This window comes from Felis catus, chromosome C1, assembly GCF_018350175.1.
Source record: "Felis catus isolate Fca126 chromosome C1, F.catus_Fca126_mat1.0, whole genome shotgun sequence".
In the NCBI taxonomy this organism is placed as follows: Eukaryota; Metazoa; Chordata; class Mammalia; order Carnivora; family Felidae; genus Felis; species Felis catus.
Window position 1 is genome coordinate 176,001,419 of NC_058375.1, and position 19,593 is coordinate 176,021,011.

At 36.9% G+C, this 19,593-nt stretch overlaps 1 protein-coding gene across 1 annotated transcript in view; it reads right to left on the bottom strand.

The window, feature by feature from the left end:
• The window catches only part of COL5A2 (collagen type V alpha 2 chain), a 147,609-nt gene extending 128,294 nt beyond the window's left edge, over positions 1–19,315 (bottom strand). The window contains exon 1 of the mRNA XM_003990962.5: positions 19,011–19,315. Within this exon, the coding sequence (XP_003991011.2) occupies positions 19,011–19,107 (97 nt within the window). The 5' untranslated portion in view covers positions 19,108–19,315. The remainder of the gene's footprint in view (positions 1–19,010) is intronic.
• Positions 19,316–19,593: the final 278 nt, after the last annotated feature.

The window sequence follows — 19,593 nt, forward strand, 5'->3', positions numbered from 1 at the left end:
TTGTTGACCAAAACTGTCTCACTCCCTTCCTTTTCTCCTTTCTATAAGATACAATTGAAAGAGCCATGGATCAGGAATGAGAAAACCTAAGTTCTATAGCCCTGTGCAAAATCCACTGCATTATTTATCTGTTGTGAGTCTCAGTTTTCTCATCTGCAAGCGAAGGTACTTGGGTTTTATGTGTGCATCAAATGAGTAAATGTACTTTGTGAACTGTACAGTCCTACCTATAGTGTGATATTACTTATAGAGGCAGAAAACTCTACAAACAAATGTCAACTGAATATAGACCACTGGCCAGTACAGAAAACCCTAGCCTTACCTCTGAGAAAGTGAATCTCTTTTATCACTGGGATCTAGTAACATGCAGTGAGGGCAGGTAGGGGTAGTTAGGGACTGACAGAAAGTTGAAGCTGACTATCCAAAAGAACAGCACGTCACCCAGTTGGGAAAAGAAACATTATGCATCATCATGCAGAAGCATTTTGAGCAACCCTCTGACATTGAACCAACATTCTCAAAACAAATAATTTACTGATAATTTAATCTTCATCATGTTAGCACAAACAGAGCAACAGTTAGAATAGTCTCGAGGGACAGTCCAAGATATGTAATTTAATTAATTACATTACATTAAATTAATTTTGTATTGAATTACATTGATGCATTCAAGTAACTAAGCATTAAAATAATGTAGGCAATAGGGGCGCCTGGGCGGCTCAGTTGTTTGAGAGCCCTACTTGGGCTCAGGTCATGATCTTGTGGTTTGTGGGTTCAAGCCCTGTGTCAGGCTCTGTGCTGACAGCTCAGAGCCTGGAGCCTGTTTCAGATTCTGTCTCCCTCTCTCTCTGACCCTCCCCCACTCATGCTTTGTCTCTCTCTTTCTCAAAAATAAATATTTAAAAAATAAAATAATTGAGGCAATAAAAATAGTTGATGTATCAAGCATGAACTATCCCAACCTTCCACTCCCACCTCTGGGACCCCCAACAGACTGCTTTCATCTGAAGTTACATCTGTATCTTTGCATCCTTGCATCTAGTGTCAAAGATGTAATATCCCCTCATCTCTTTGAGGTTAACCTCTCTACCTTTACACCAAAACTGTGCCTTTCTATATCTTGGTCAATCATCATTGCCCTTTCTTTCTGTATTTTCAAGATCTCTCTGTCCCTGGGACACTTTCTTTCAGGCTATAAACATCCCATTCTGTCATTTGAAAATAAAATAACACAAACATCCTCACTTGACTCTACCTCCTATCTCAACGATGGTTCTATGTTTCTTCATCACTTCACAAGTCAGCTTTTTAATGGCTAAAGGAAAAAAAATAATAATCTTTATCTGTTACCTCTACTACTATTAAATACAGAATTTATAAATAATCAATCAATAAATTATCTAAAAAATCACATTTCTTTTTTTTTAAGTTTATTTATTTATTGAGAGAGAGGGAGGGAGAGAGAGAGAACGAGTGGGAAAGGGGTAGAGAGAGAGGGAGAAAGTGAGAATCCCAAGCAGGCTCCATGCTGTCAGCACAGGGGTTCGATCTCACAAACCATAAGATCATGACCTGAGCTGAAACCAAGAGTCAGATGCTTAACCAATTAAACCACCCAGGGGCCCCGCCTCAAAATCATATTTCTAATAACGAATGAGATGATTATGCCTTCCATTCTATGCACCAAGACAGGAAAGTAGCTGCAGTTTTCTGCAGTTTTCCTGCAAAGAAATGCTGATTAATACTTCTTAGTATTTCTTCATGTCTTTTTTCCCCAACTAGATGCACCCTCTTGCTCCTCTCTTGTCTCCATTCTGCTGGTTAGCACACATCCATCATTTATGTTTGGGGTCTCTCTCCTCCAGGAAACCAACCCTTGCTATATTAGAGTAGATACCTCTATGCCATTCTTTTTCACCAAATTTATTACATTGTGTTTCACTTTTTTGTTCATATGTTGATTCTCCTCATCATGGATGTTCCTTAAATACCAGCTAGTGTGTTAAATCATCTTTGTGTCCCTAAAGCCTGACTAAAGTCACTATAAATAGATAAATTATAAAATTAACTTTTGTTTCTATTTTGTACACAATATGTAGGCTTTGAAGTATGTATTTATATGAGGCTTCAGACAAAAAGCCACCAAATATAGCTAACCTATACATAAAAGCTGATTCCACCTAAGTTTACTATTTATATAACAGCTTAGGCAAGATTGAGTAATATAATTAGAAAACAATCTGATAATTAACTGAGAGAAGCCACTTGATTTTGAACCATCAAAAAATATATTTTGCTTGAATTACTTTTTAATTTTTTTTTAGAGAGAGAAAGAGACAGCATGTGAGCTGGGGGGAGGGGCAGTGGGGAAGGGAGGGAGACAGAAAGAAAGAGAAAGTCTTAAGTGGGCTCCACGTTCAGTGTAGAGCCAGATCCCACGACTCTGGGATCATGACCTGAGCCAAAATCAAGAATTGAACACTCAACCGACTGAGCCACCAAGGCACCCCTATTTTGCTTAACTTATTAATCACAAATATTTATTGAGTATCTACAATATGCATAGTACTGGAAATGTATTTAACTTTTAAAGAGGTTAGAGTGGGAGAGAGCCAAAGTGTAAGAGACTCTTAAAAACTGAGAACAAACTGAGGGTTGATGGGGGGGTGAGAGGGAGGGGGGGTAGGTGATCGGTATTGAAGAGGGCATCTTTTGGGATGAGCACTGGGTATTGTATGGAAACCAATTTGACAATAAATTTCATATATTGAAAAATTAATTAATTAATTAAGAGTCAATAAATAAATAAATAAATAAATAAATAAAACTTAAAAAAATAATAAAAATGTATTTAACTTTCTGGGGTTTGAGAGATTGTCTTCTTTTTCTTTTTTTTTTCTTTTTTTTTTTAGTTTTTATTTAAATTCCAGTTAGTTAATGCACAGCGTAGTATCAGATTCAGGTGTACAATTTAGTGATTCAATATTTACATACAACACCTGCTGCTCATCAAAACAAGTGCCCTCCTTAATACCCATCTTTATTCTCAAGGAGCAGATGATAAAACTAAAGATCAATAACATCTATTGATAAGTGAAACTAAAACAATGGACAACACAGAAAAGTTTCTTTTGAATGCTAAAGGTGTCATAGAAAGGGGAAGTGCTGACTACTGTCATTTAGACAAAAAGAACAAAGATATCTCGGATAATCAAAAAGGTTTTCAATGGGGCACCTGGGTGGCTCAGTTGGTTAAGCATCCGACTTCAGCTCAGGTCAGGATCTCAAGGTTTGTGAGTTCGAGCCCCATGTCGGGCTCTGTGCTGACAGCTCAGAGCCTGGAGCCTGCTTCGGATTCTGTGTCTCCCTCTCTCTCCGCCCTTCCCATGCTCATGCTCTGTCTCTCTGTGTCTCTCAAAAATAAATAAATATTAAAAAAAAAAAGGTTTTTCAGAGAATGCACATCAGACCTGATTAGGATTTGAAGGATTTGTGTGTATGACAAACAGGACGGAATGCAGATGAAGGAGATAATGGAAGAAACACAGGGGAATGACTCTGCTCCGGTGTTCCCTCCTCTCAAATCTTCCCTGACCTCCCATGCCAGCTCTCCACCTCTGAGGTATTGAGTAGTAGGGGTGTCTTCCTGGTGCCTCTAGTATCCTCTGTCTATCTCTGTCTCAGCACAGACCACATGATATTGTCCTTTATTTCCCTTGTGCCCATTAGATGATTAGCTCCCTGGGGACAAAGATTAAATATTTGTTTCTGCATCATTCAGAAAAGTGTCTGGTAAACAATAGGTACTCAGTAAATGTTCACTGAATAATAAATAAATGAAGGAATGCAAGTAACTGCCTCATTGGTGTGTGGTGAGAATATCTTCTTCTGTAGAGAAAAGCAAGTCAAAACCACCAGCAGCATTATTTGTTTTTTAAAAAAAGTCAAAAATTTCAGAATCATCTGAATTAAATTCTAATGTCACTAACACATTTATAATGGCCTTTGAGGGGGATTTATATTCCCCCCAAAAGTAAATTATGACAAGTGCTATAAGATGACCAGGTGGATCTCATTTATCGAAGAGTACATTCATCTAGAACCTGACAGTTCTTTCCCACTGGCCTCTGTGATTTGAACATGGAGGTGAGCATTTGTGAGTATTTTAATCTTTTCAGATTTTTAACCTAAATTTTTCATGCACCTGAATTAGGCACATACTTCTTATAGAGACATTTTTAAAAGGGCTGTTTTCTACCCCTAGGATATCTGGGAGCAAAATTATAGCAGGACTTGGGGACATAAATGTTTACAAGACTCAGTCAGTGTTGTTGAAGGAAGGAAACTGGGAAAAGAAGCATAAAAATGGAATCTTGTTTTCCCTGAAAAAAAAGGACATGAGCATGTTCCAAACGTCCTGTGTGTAAAAAATATCAATGGGACAAATCAAATCTTCTAGATATTCAGACTAAACATGTACCTATCTCCCAACAAACATAATTGCAAAAAAATAATAAGGACTCCAGAATAAGTTTAAAATACGCATTCAAGAACAAGCATGACTACCCCATGATCTACTCCTCAGGTGAAATCCCATAGCCTCTTAATTCTTCTCCTTTTTTTAAAGTCTGGAAAGAATAGCATTTTAGTAGGTTCAATTGTCAGGAAAAGTAGACAACGTTCCCGCTACAAAGACAAATCCATCAGTTATGAGATTGAGAGTATAGGATGCTGCTTAACTTTGACCGCCTATTCCACCAAAAAAATATCTAAAGAACATGGAGTCTTAACGGTTGTAATGGTGTAATACAATGCATGACACATTTACACATTTTCTCTGTCGTTGGAAAGCTCAAAATTATATGAAACCCACAAAATTTGAGGCCATAGTACCATAATTTTTTTCCATAAGCTCCTTTTAGAAATTTTGCCTAGAAACTTTGCTTTTAGACACTTCTCTAGAAACTTTGTTGTAAAGCCATTCACTAAAAAGCATACCATTTTCCAAAGTTATAAATTGGAAGTTGTATTCCTGAGATGAACCCATAGTTAGGTGAATAACTAGAAACCTGGATAAGAACTATCAAATCTTAATTTAAAAGTACAGCAACACATCGTTTACAGAGACTATGCGTGATACCTCAATCTACCCAAAGAATGCACAAGAGTCCTCACAGTAGAGCACAAATCTGACCTATGTGAAGTAACTTTATGTAAACCTTCTACAGTCACAGATTTTCAGAGCGGGAAGTGTCTCTGGGTAATATATCACAGGTTTTACAAAGAAGGAAACTGAGGCCCAGAGAATTTAGGTCACTTCCACAAAATCACCAAGTTAGTTCATGATAGAGCTGCAATTAGAATGAGATTTCCTGTCCTGCTCCAGTCTTAATCTAGAAGCTTTTCTTTAAAATTACTTCAACAATTTATTCATGAAAGAAAGTAACAGTCTATTTAGTTGAGGCCTTCATCTCTTTAACTGCATGTTTCTCTCTGTACAAGTAGAGAGTCTTAAAATATACCAGAAAGTAGACAGGCCTGAGGGCTGATGGAACCTTTGTCTAAACACTTGGCTCAGATTGTTGTGGATATTTGTCACCAGTTTAAACTTTTAGTTCAAAGTCACCTTCTGACCTAGGGAAAAGAGATACCATGCTACAAACAGGCCCTTAGAGCTTAACTTTGATTTTGAGACAGGCTTCCTGATGAGAGATGAATAGGGGAAAAGTAATGATAATAGTGGATTCAGCTTTCTGCCAGGAAGCTACATTTTTGCTTGTAGAGAGACTACAGTCCAATTATATTACAAGAATCATGGTGGGTTTTTTTTTTCCATCTGATCTGTTTACCCTCACATCAAAGCCTCTGTTCTTATTTTCTCCTATTCTGGGGCTTTGGGAGGTTCCTAGATAGTTATATAAGCAGGTATTTCACTTTCCTCAATTCGAGATTTAAAAAAAGAAAAAACACTAACTTTGCTTTCTTTCATTTCTATGGAGAGTTTTATATTCCTTTGGAGCATTAACATGATCATTTGCTTAAAAGAAAACATTTAGTCTGCATTCAGCTAACTGTTCATCACAGCAAAGGCATGCTAAGATAATAACACTACCCTTATATTGGCCTTTCTAGCTAACCATAGAATTTCCGCACATACTGTGAATTCTTTATTTTGAACCTGAGAAGTGATAAAATCAAAAATATTATTCCTGCTTTATAAATGAGGAAATTAAGGCTCCAAACGTTGTATTTATAAGAAATTTATAAGCAAAGAGTCAGGACTTTATTCCAGTCATCCAGCTCAGGGCTAGAGCTCTCTAGGTCCCACTGCCATGTTGAGTTAGTAGAAGCTGAGTGACACACACACAGCGCCTTCCTTACCCTTCAGTGGCCACCCAGGTGGAGGCGCCTGCTTTCCCTCACAAAAACATTGCCCAGCGTTCAAATAAGTATGCCTTGACATCAGTAAAATTTGAGGAAAGTAAACAGAATTGTTATATATTAAGGATAGTTTCACTTTTCTTGAACAACTCTACCTGAACCAAATCTGCAAACAGTTGCCAAAATCATTATATTAGAAAAAAAATAATAAAATTAAATGAGTATGTATACTGCCAAGTTTGTGAAATGCATCCTGATATCAAAGTATAACTTTCAGGGTTTTTGCTGCTTTGCTTTTCCTAACTTGCTTTGTGAATAATCAAGAGTTGGGCACAGTCCTGTCTCAAGGGGAAAACACGAGATAAAAAAAATTCTTTATTGCCCTTGCAAGCCTCCCAGGTATACCTCTCCCTCCTAACCACCTCTTCTGCCCCTGCACCCCCAAACCTTTTTCCTATCAAACCTAGTAACTGGGAACAGATTGATGGAAATTATTTCAGTTATGGAGAAAGCAGTCTGCAATGGCCTAATCAGGGAATCTATCCAAAGTATTAATAATATCTGTTTTTCTTCAGTGCCTATAAAGTGCCATGAATTTTAACTCAATTCTTCAATATGCAAATGAAAAACTGAATCTCAAAGATGAGCAACCTGCTAAAGTTCACAAGGTTACCAGGCAAAGTCAGGACTCAAATGTCAGACTCCAAAGACCCATGCCCTATTAACTGCTTATTGAAAGTGAGTGGAAAAGGAGAAATTCGAAGCATAGAAATTGTTAATTGTTAAAAACCCTAAGTATTGAAAAATGGCAATATGTGGGAATTGAGGGAATTTCACAGAATCAAAAAAAAATCTCACTATGAAACAATGACCTATTCCTTTTTGTCCATAGGCTTGTTTGATAGTATATATGCTATTGGCTAAAAAAAAAAAAAATAGATATAGTATTGTGGTAGTGTTTATATATTTTATTCTAAAATGGCTACATTTGAGGAACATAGAGTAAAAAAATAGAGGAATTAAAGAACAGAAATTAAGAGATATCAGAAACTTCCCCCAACCTCTTTAAAATTCTAAATAAATCTCACAAGACATGATACAATCATGAAGTCTCATGTTAGCTTGGTGCCTGACACTTCAGTGTATTACAATGAAGTTAATTAGCACCCTTACATAACCACAGAGAACCCATCCTTCCATGCCTTTATGCCTTCCATAGGATGCACTATCATAGGGTTCTATCCTGAAGAAACTCAAAGTTCCTCTTCAGAAACAATGGGAATCTGGTGGGCAAATTTCCATTTTGATTATACTAAGGCAACTTTTAGTTTCTATTAGAATGGACCTGAAGTGATTTTAATGTCTTGATTGTGGAACCTTCCATGGGCAAGTACAGAATGTCCAGGACAGCCATGTTTCATCCACCTAAAGCGTGAGTCTCAGAGTCCATCTGATGATACTGGAGTTTTCATCCACAGCCATGATGTCCACTGATTCTGATGGCCAGAGAATAGTGAAAAAAAGGTTGCAAAAGGCAAATTACCATATAATTGGCTCTCATTATAAGGGAGTAATATTACTAACACTATGCATTAGAATAGTAACTAGGGGAGCATGTGTTATATATTAGTTTCCTATGGAGTAGGAAAGAAAAGGACAACAAACAGTAAGTTCTAATAGGAGAACAGGATCCAAGGAAAAGTCTGTAATTTAAGGCAAAATTTGGGAAGGTGACATCCAGGTGGAGTTGCAGTGAGACCCTGATTTTCATGCAGAATTCTGAACGCTTTCCCTTCAAACAGAAAGGAGGCTGAGAGCATATTTTCCTAAAACAAAACAAAGCAAAATAAAATAAAAGTAATCTATTTCCAAGTTGTTTTTCTAGAACTGAACCTGCTCTTTCCTCTAGGACTTTGCAACATTGCCTCAATAGAACAGATGTGGAAAGAAGACAAGGTAGCTCAGGTAAGTGTCCCTTTGGCAAGTTTATGGAACATACTTATCTATATGCTGCAAATGCCAAAATAACATTTAAAAGTACAAGTTTAATTATCAATATTTTATCATCCTCCATGTACCAAACCATCACAAGCCTTGCCAGTGGAACTTCAAATGCATTCACTGATTAATCTATAGCACTAATTCTGTTTCAGTTTTGTCTCTTTCTCTACATAAAGGAATTACCCCACTGTTTTAAAAAATAAAATAAGCAGATTGCAAGAAGACTGAATTCTTCCCAGGCTAATGAGAATTCCATTTGTTTGGGAATTTATTAGTTGTTTCTCAGAAAAATCCAGTTCAGTTTTACGATGCTTGAGGGAGAAAAATAAAAGCACAAACCCTTGCCTAATCTCATCAGTGGACACCACGACTTGAGGGGATATGGGAAATGGTTGGAGAAAGAAGTGACATTTTGTATGAATACTCAGAAAGACAACACTTATAGCACCTGAAGGCCTGAACACAAGCACTCTGATGAAGTGTTCAGTTGTTCCTCCTTCAAGGGCCCAAGGTCATTTTTTTTTACCAGTATAAACTTGTGTAAAAGAAAGTTCTTATGTCAGAATCACTCATTTACCTTGGAATGACCAGTACCCTTCTGCCTTCTCAAAATAAAGTATAAGGCTTGTTTATAAAGCTTCAGAGATTTAGTGTTTATAGCCAAAGACCTGAAAACTAGGCAGGTTTTTTGCAGTTCATCTACTATGACAATCAACTAACTTCACTGTCCACCAGCCCATCCTACCAGAAATTCTAGTTCAAAAATTAGCACTAACATGAAAAACATGGTGTTCTGAATTAAACTGTAACTTAATCATTTCTTCAATATAAAGCTCTGCAAAGAATGAGACAGAAATGTCTTAAAAGTAATTTCAAACTAGGGGCATCTGGGTGACTTAGTCAGTTAAGCGTCCGACTTTGGCTCATGATCTAGTGGTTCCTGAGTTCGAGCCCTGCATCGGGCTCTGTGCTGACACCTCAGAGCCTGAAGCCTGCTTCAGATTCTGTGTCTCCCTCTCTCTCTGCCCCTCCCCCACTCATGTTCTGTCTCTCTTTCAAAAATAGATAAACATTAAAAAAATAATTTCAAACTAGCATAAATGAATCGGATAGGTTCCTCTACCTCAGGAGCAAGTAATAAGCATACAACTACTATTTAAGATAAATAAAAAGATTAAAGCTCTATAAATGAATTTATTTGCTATGGAAACCATCCATATTTTTAGAATTCCATAATGAAAAAAAAAATTCTAAAGCTGATGGCCACAGAACAACCATACTGGATAATAAAGATTTAGTTAAAGAAATTCATAGCTACAAATTATCTGGTAAAATTCCATAAGCGTGCCTCCCTCTAAGTCAAAACCATCATTTTATTAAAGTGTGAAAAACTGGGAAGAATGAAAAGTGCAGCAAAGTAGGGAAAGCATGAGTGTGAATAATGTGCCTACTTCCTACACAGTTTCTGCTTTCTGGAGTAAACTTCACAAAAATCTCCTGGGAGTAGGAGTGAAGAAACCAGCAACCTTTGGAAAATGAAGAGACTTGCTGCGAAGTCTGGGAAAAGATGGGTCACCCCACTTCTGTATCCAAATAGTCCCGGGAGCTGCCTTGTAAATCCCTGTGCAGTGAAGCAATTCCTCTCATTCCAAATGCAACCCAGAGCAATGCAGTTTGGAAAATAAGCTTCCAATTTTTAATAGAGATTTTTATGACTATCATATTTTCAGAGAATAAACTCTGAAATAGACATAGCTGGTAGACAGGCATGAGGTAGCACTGGGGCATGGAATGAATCGTGCTTGGCTTGCTCACACACTGGAAACCATTGCACAGAATGAAATGTGTGTTTGGGGGGGGTGTGAAACAGGAAGTGGGGGGTGATGCTTCAGACCACATGGCCATGAGACAGTCTCCAGTCTCCAGTGGAAAGATGTTTTTGTTTCTTTTGTTTTTTCCCATAGTAAACCTATATAAGGAGCCAATACAGTAAAACTCTACTGTTTAAAGAATAAAAAATTTTTTTTTAATTTTTTTTTCAACGTTTATTTATTTTTGGGACAGAGAGAGACAGAGCATGAACGGGGGAGGGGCAGAGAGAGAGGGAGACTCAGAATTGGAAACAGGCTCCAGGCTCTGAGCCAGAGCCCGATGCGGGGCTCAAACTCACAGACCGCGAGATCGTGACCTGGCTGAAGTCGGACGCTTAACCGACTGCGCCACCCAGGCGCCCCAAGAATAAAAATTTTAAATAGGTTTAAAATATAGCCCAATTAGAAATCAGGTAAATACATCGATGTATTATCAAAATGACCATAATACAATGGTCGGTAAAATTTGCAGTTTAAGTTTTACACTAGACGTTCATCTCTTTGTGAGTAAAAGTTGTTCATTTTTCCATACTAACAGTTTCATCGTCATAATCACCCAATAAGCATTTATTATTATTTCTATGTTATTAAGTAGTAATGGAATAATAATATCAACTATCATTTAATGAGCTCTTGCTATTTGCTAGGAGCCATACTATATAGGTGGTTTATATGTGGGATAGTGTTCATAATAATTATTTGAGGTAAATATTATCATTCTAATTGTATACATAAAGAAACTAAGACAGAGAAATAAAAAAAATTGCTCAAGAATATGCAAATTTGCAAAACCTGAGTTTGAAATAAGTGCACTGATACTTGAATAAATGGCAGGGGGAAAAAAAAGAAGGGCATCTGGATGGCTCAGTGGGTTCAGCACCGACTTTGGCTCAGGTGATAATCTCACAGTTGGTGACTTCGAGCCCCGCATCAGGCTCTATGCTGACAGTGTAGAGCCTGAAGCCTGCTTCGGATCCTGTGTGTCCCTCTCTCCCTGCCCCTTCCCCTGCTCGTGCTCTCTCTCTCTCTCTTTCTCTCTCAAAAATAAAATAAACATAAAGTAAAATAAAATAAATAAATGGTGGGAATTTTTTTTTAGATTTTAAAAATTAATATTCAACTGGGATATGAATGGAATAACTATCATGTACCTAATACATAAAATGAATTCATAACATGGAGTGGAATCTGAAAAGCAGAGGTAAAAAAGGAAAAGTGCATGTGTGTATGTGCAGTGGGAGGTCAAAACTACAAGCAATTTCTTATTTTGAGACATGGAGTTACAGCTGATCTGACTCACATTCTAGAAACAGGCCAGATCTTAGAAGGTCTTGTGTGCCATGCTTAGGAGCTTGAACATTATTCTTTCTCCAAATTATTGGAGTCAATGGAAGGTTATAGGGAAGGTAATGATGTGATCAGATTTTAGGTTTTTTGATTTATATTTTTATATCACAGTGGCAACAGAAGAGGTCTATACACATGCAAGTGGGAAGTGGCCACACAGGAGGCAAGGCAGGGAATTTAAGCGCTACTGCAACTATCCAGGGATATAATGTAGGCCTGAACTGAGGTGTTTGGAGAAGGCAGGGAGAAGAGGTATATTGAGGAAATATTTAGTGGATAAAACGGAAGAATTTAGTAACTGATTGGAATTTTGCTGGAGTGACCAGGTAAGATGATGTTGCCATTAGCTGATATAAGGAATACACAGGAAAAATGATCTTGTCTTAGGGGAAAGATAATGAGTTGAGTTTTAGATACACTGAACTTGAAGTGGTTATGGCCCATCAGTGGAGAATTCTGAAGTTCATGTAGAAGTTCAGGATTGGAAAGAGATTTGAGAATTATCAGCAGTTAGTTGTTAAGCAAAACCCTGAGACTGATTGATTCCTAGATGGATCTAGGAAGAGAATATACAGGGAAGACCAGTGAACTAAATCCTCTGAGAAAACAAAGTGCTAAGGGAAAAAAGGAGAGAAGGAGCCCATGCTGAGAAGAAAAGGTAAGGTAGCTAGAGGAAGAACTTTCAGAGAGTAGTCTTTCAGGAAAGCTGGAGTGGTTAATTGTATCAAATAAAGGCGAAAGGCCTGATAAGACAGGTAAAAGGAGCCCACTGGAAACATCGCCATTTTCGTCTTCATCTTACTCCACTAGCTTCACTGGAATGGGGCAGGGAGCAGGCAAAAGTCAGAGTGCATAGGGTTGAGTGAGGGCATGGAAGGAGAGACAGAAAACTATATTACTCTTTTAAAGCAGGCAGGGTAAGAATTAAGAAAGGGTGGGAGCCACACAGGGGCCCCGGGAGAGAGCTGAGATTGTTATAAGATAGCGGGAAAAGCACCAAAGAAAGAGGGTGGTTGTAGTTATAGAAAAGAGAACATGATTGATGGAGCAAGTTCCTCTGGGAAATGGAGAATAAAGAAAGTACAGAAGAGGAACAAATCCAGAAGTTTTCTCAAAATAAATTCAAAGATTAGGTAAAGTAAAAAATATACCACTAAGGTTTGTATCGGTCATGACTGAAATCAGATTGTAATATCACTCTCTGTGTCTCATTTAAGTGCTCTAAAATTACCTTCAGGTAATTTTCCCAAATGATCTGCCTAGGAGTCCCATCAGATTGACAGGGGTGTGTACATTATCCCTGATTTTAGATGAGGACTCAAAGGCTTGGTGAGACTAAAGGACTCTCTGCAGGTTGCAAAACAGCTAAATAGCAGAGATGGACCAGAACCCATGTGTTTTCCCAGTGATTGTTGGACTGGGCTTCCTTTCCTTACTACAGTATGCAGACTGCAATAAGTCTATGATGCTTATGTTGCAAGCAACATTTCCACTGAAAATATATTTGTTGCCTCTTGAAACTGGGTTTATAACTCTGATTGAGCAGACACCCAAAAAAGAAAAAAAAAAGAAAAAGAGAGAGAGAGAGAGAGAGAGAGAGAGAGAGAGAACTGTGAGACTGTCTTTTCTCCTTCCCAGGAGAAACTTAAAAAAAAAAAAGGATGCGAACATTTTTGAGTTTGAACATTATACCACAGAGCTATAGGGACAAGTTTCCATTAATTCATTAATCTTAATTTATTAATATTGTTAATATCACTACCTTCTCTGTAGAAGGCAACATGGGGATAAGAAAAATCTTGCATTATTGTGATTTATCTTATACACTGTTCCTTAGAGAATATATTATGTATAAGATGAAAACAACTTGATTTCTTTCGAAGGGCTTAGTTTTGAACATCAATAAAATATAATAAAAACATCAAAGCTGCCAATGTGGCCACAAATTTAAGGCAAAATATTCCATAAGACAGTCTGCTCCTCTCGTCAAGCAAATGCAAGAGTAGATTAAAAATATTGTTTTAAAAATATTGATTATAACAGCTCAACAGTCTTAAAGGAAATTTAGATGAAATACATGTAAAATTTACATGGAAAGAAATTAGGAGGAAAACTGAATTGTCAATATCTTCCCAACTCCATTGTTTTATACAAACTTGTACAACTTGCCCAAATTTGTATAATAAAATCAATTAATAACTAATAATTTTAGTCTTTTCCTCTATCATTACTACATCTTTCATATGTAAATCTAAATTTTTGAATGTTGTGATTCAAAACAAAACATAGTAGGTCAAAAAATGACTGATTTTTAAACATTTTATGAATGTGATAAAAGGCCACTGATGATGTATGGATTGTCCTTCAAGTAGGAGAACATTGTTTAAAAAAGATTTTTTTCTGTGGCCATAGATTAACATTATTCCAAACTTGTAAGTCCCAGCTACTCAAAACAAAGATTTCTCTTTGTGTTTTTACCTCACAGTCAGCATTATGTGCATTTCTAGACTGACCAATACAATGAATTTTAGACCTGTGGTGAAAAAGTGTGCTAAAAATGTGAAGACAGGAAGCAAGAGAGAAAATGAAAATTATATAACCACCTGGAAATATATTTTAATAAGATGTACTCATTGCATAGTAGAATGATTTACCTAACTGCCATGAAGAAGATTTGGGCATTGAGTTATTTTTCCAGAAATGATGGTGAATTTGCCACAGTTTCTCTACAAACTTTAATTAGGCAACTTTGTAAGTGAAAGGAATAAGTAGAATAGCAAGTTATTTCCACACCACAGTTGTGTAGTCTTGGAACAAGAAGCCAACTGGTCCACGTCAATATCAAAAGGATGTTAGGCAGAGATGCAGTATAGTGGTTAACCAACAGGAATCAGAATCACCTAGAGAGCTTCCCAAATGCCATCCAAACCATCTACATCTACATCTACATCCCTCTGGAAAAGAGGGAAGCCTAGAATCTATATGAGTAACAAGCTCTTCAGATGATTATTCAGCCAGCTCAACGTGGATCTGCGGATTGCTTACCCACGAACCTAAAGGGTCATGGTCAAAGCACATGTTGTTCTGTCAATATAAAAACTTATCTGTATCTATCAATCTACCAGTCTACATCTATAGAGAGAGATATAGTCTTCAAAATAAAGCCTCACTTTAGTTTGGATAAAAGTTATAGGTACTTCTAAATGTATTTTAAAAGAATTAGAAAGCAAAAAGCTGCAGTCTAATTTAAGGGCCATCCAATGTTCTTGGCTTCATGGACTACTTGGAAGTGACCAATAACAAGGGTACATCTGGTCACACAACTATGTCCTGCCCAGTGAAACTAGATCTATTCCAATGAAAGTGGGTGACAGTTACACTCATTGCGGTTGGGACTATATTTGCCTCCTAACAGCTATTCTCTCTTTTATTTCTTTCGTAACATAATTCTATTCAGTAGAGTACACTGCTAGTGCTACTCACCTAAAAGACTGCATTTCCCAGCCACCCTTGTAGCTTTGTGTGACCATATGACCGAATTCTGGCCACAAGTAAGTTGAAATGGGATGAAGACTTAATAGTCTCCATGAATAAAGAGAGAATCACAGCCTTCGTCTCTCATCCTCTATCCAGATGCCTGGAAAGTAAATGTAACGGCTGGAAATTCAGCAGCCATCTAAGACCATAACATCAAGGATTATACCCCAGGAATATGAGAGTAGAGAACTAGAAAGAGACGGAGTCTTTGATGACTTTGTAGAGCTAATACACCAGCCTTTCACTACCTAACTAAAACTTTCTTTTATTAAAAAAAAAAAAAAGCACTTAAAAAAAATTTAAACAATTGCATTCTGGTATATGCAGCTGAATCTAGATTAAAACATCCACTATGAAAGAAAAGGCTGTATGTCCTACATAATCCAAAGTATCTATTTCAATAGTAATGAGTTTAAAACAATTTATGAGTTTTCAAGTATCTTAAGCTATGTATTCATATTCTCTACTTCCTATAAAATGATCCAATCCAAGTACTACTTAGTAATGTACTAAGTACCATTTAAAATGATCTGGGCCAAGTAGTACTAAGTAATGAGCACTTGTGTCTTCAAGTTTGTATTATAATAATGAGATAAATGGTAGATGTGACATAAAAATGGAAGAAACCATGATATAAAAAGGACTCTGAGCCCTTCATCTCTTAGTAATCAGAAGCTGGCTTGGGTCCAGGATATCAGTGTAGGGTTGCAACAAGAGGGTTGCAAATTTATGGTCCATGAGCCAGACTTGGCACTCAGAGGTATTGTATTTGGCTTATGCAATGCTTTCTGGAAAACACTGGTTTTGAATGCCTTAAAGTGGGCATATGCATCTTCAGTTCTCCACAGGCCCATCATCCCCTGTTGATATACAAACACTCACTTGCTTCACTTGTTTATGTCACCTACCTGGTCTCTGGAAATAAATGGTACAATGCTGCACCTTTCCTTCTCCCCATTCTTTCTCTGTTGTTGAAATCAACGATTCATATCAAAGATTATATTCTCAGATTAAGTCTGTCCATTTCTAATAACAAAAATGCGCATAACTCAATAGGTCTTAGACTTTTGTTTAGGAGTATAAAAATTACTATAAATTCATAGTATTTTCTCCTAGAAAAAACAAATGGGGAACCTTTTAAAGCATCCCACCACCACCATCACAAACACATTACCCCAAAAATCATGAAAAGCTGATTTTGTCTTCTTAACTCTGCTTCTTGTTACTGAATAGTGTCAACTAAAGTTAGCCCAACTTCCCTTCAGTTCTTAGGAATGTGAAAAATTAATTCAGTTCTTATATTTTTGATAGGTAGTAATTATCTGGGCCTATATGTCCCCAAACCTTATTTATTTACTCTTATCTCATCATTCATAAGTATTTCTATCAGGCAGACACTGTGCTTATGTTGACATTTCTGGTAAATAAACACAGTCAAACAGATAAAAAATATACCTTGAAGTCTTGAAAAGAAAACTATAAAAGCTTGTAAACATGTAGTTACCTGTGATAACACGTGTCTACATTTCAAAGGGGACATATTTTTACACAAAATCACTACCACATTATATCACTTAGTTATAGCCAAAATTTGAAAAATATACTTGTTTTGCCTGTGAACCTTAGCTATTTCTTTGGTTTAAAGCATTTACTTGAACTTACTCTTCCCCAAACTTAAAATCACATGGAGTTTCAAAATTCTGACACTTTTATTAAGCTTGTGTCAAGCCTGAACAGGGGGAATAAAGTATTGCCAAGTATCCATTCAATATAACTGAAACCAAAATATGAACAGTAAGTAAGTACAATACAAGTTACAAAACTCTGAATATACTAGATTCTGGAATTCTTGTGTATATTACCTTTCATTTGGGCTACATACAACTTTCTATTGCTATTGAATTTTTATCACATATTTTCTCCTGGGTTGAGTAATAAAACAGAGGAATTTAAGTTTTACCATGTGTATGTACGGAATTATACTTTTTCTGTAAAATCTGATGTCTGGGATTCCGATTGCTGTGCTGTTTGGTTATATAGGGGGAAGAGGGGTTGGTATGGAGATGGAGACTGTTTTGCACCAAATATAAAATTTCTAAAATTTAGGTAAATTAATATTAGAAAACATTAAACTCTCCTTATTTTTCAGTAACACCTACAGAGTAATTACAATTATTTGGGAAAGTCTTTTAACATATGCCTATTCCATATACCTTATGAAACACTCTTTTCGTTTATTCACATGATCAATTATTTCCACACTTTATAAAAGTAAGTTGTTTATTTTAAAGTATATTGACATGGAAAATTGTGTTAATTAAGTTTTAAACTAAAGTTGTTGATTGTTTTGGTGGGGGAGGGGAGTGAACTGTTCCTTTTATAATTAAATTTGCTATTTCTATTGTAATTTTTCCATATTTTTTCCTCCCCTTTCCTGACTCCTAGTACCTATTCAATTATTTTCTCCTCCCCTCCAAACAACTAATGTTTTTCACACCATTTCAAAGAAACTCAACAGTTTTACCTTTTATGAATTGCCTCGTTTTTTAAAACATAAAAATTAACGTAAAAAGTTACAAGATTTTAGAAAGTGCCCCCTCTATGGGACTCTGGACAGATTGTTGGGTATTCATCTCACATTCTTATTTTCACTCTTTAAATGATTTTTAGACCTTGTGGCCTGTAGATTAATTTTATGAACATCTTCAGAGCAAAAATACACAGAAGCAGGTATTAAAAAATATACACACACATATGCATATATCTGTATATATATATATATATATATATATATATATACACTCAAAATATATATAAAAGACAATAACAGAAAAGTTTAAATGTGCTAAGTTTTAAAAGCTTGAGTTTGATGTTAAATAGTTATGAAAATGTATATGGTCTATTATGAAAAAAAAACATGTCTGGAGAATAAGGATTTAATAACCAGTGGAACCAATTTAAATGTTTTCTTATATTCTATAGCAGCCATGCGTTTTTGCTTAACCATACCATGCCACCCAACTCTAACCATGAGCAAATTGCATAGGAAAAAAAAAAATCGGTAACCAGGCAAGATTTGCCTTAAATCAGAAAAAAGAAATGAAACTTGTGTCTAAAGGATAATGCCCATGCAAATATTCCATGATAAATACATTATATATAAGGCATGCCGATTTGCAGCCTTCCACCATCCAGCAGGGAGCCACCACTGTCCTGATAATCAAGTCAGTAGGGTGGGAAAATACCACTGTTTAAGAAATCTGGCTTCTATCAGCCTCTGTCACGGACAAGTAAACGAGACTGTCTCTCAGTAAGCAAAAGTGGTTTAAGATCACAAATGAAAATGAGAAAGAAGTAAAAGCCTGTAAAGAGAAAAGAATAAGGAGCCAAAGACAAAGAAAAATCAGTTATCAGAGTGGCTGCAGAGGTTTTTCTAAACAAAGAATTGTATGAAGCAGCTGAAGTTCCGTACAAAAAAGACTCCACCCTACCCAGCTCCTGCTGCGACTTTTCCTTGCTCTGAAAACTCCAGCCCACAGAACAGAACTCCTCTGGCTAAAAGTGCCTTTAGTGCTCTGTTTTAAGCACTCTCCATTTCTTTTAAAGTTCCCACTGTCCACATTCAGGCAAAAGGACTTCTCCTAGGGTTTCCCAGAAACATGCAGCCCAACAGCAGATGGAGAAGCTCCGCATTTACAAATATCCTGATTGTCTTCCGAGAGAGAGCCGTTTCCCAGGTGCAAATCTGTCAGCCCCCTTCTCAACTTCAAACCAGAACTTCCTCTTCACGCTCTTCCTTCCCGAGGCTTAACATTCCACCTATTTCCCAAACCGTGCAGTAAACACCACAAGCAAAGCAAACAGCAAACTCACCATCCTCGCCTTCTTCCTGGGCTTTTATTGAGACAAACTGCCCTAATAAAACAGTAAGAATGAGGAGAGGTCTTGCTTCCACCCAGTTTGCCATCATGTCTAAATATTAGACATGTGGGTCCTCCTGGGAGTGAAAAGTAGATTCTAAGGTTATTGTAGCACCATGAAGTCAGCTGCGGGCTCTTTTAGCACCAGCCCCAGGGCAGCCTTTGCAAACCCCCTTTTTCAGCACCAGCTCCAGCACAGTCTGAGAAAACTTTTTTCAAGCGATGCAGCTTTAAATAGGAAGAATGCTGCCTCCACTTCTTTTCCTGCCCCTTTTCAGCTTGTTCAGGCTCATAACCATCCAGTGTCTGCCAAGCAACGGTCTGATTGATGGTAAACAACCAAATCAGAACACGCGCCTCTGTGCCTTGAACTGTCCCTACTTCACTTATGTTTTAAACACAAATGAGGGCTTAATCACAGGAACAAATGTTTATTTCTCTTTCTCTTTCTTTCTTTCTTTTGTTTTTTAACAGAAAGCCTGTTAGAAGGAAATAGTCCTATTCTCCCCTCCCTAATCCTTCCCCCAGACACACAC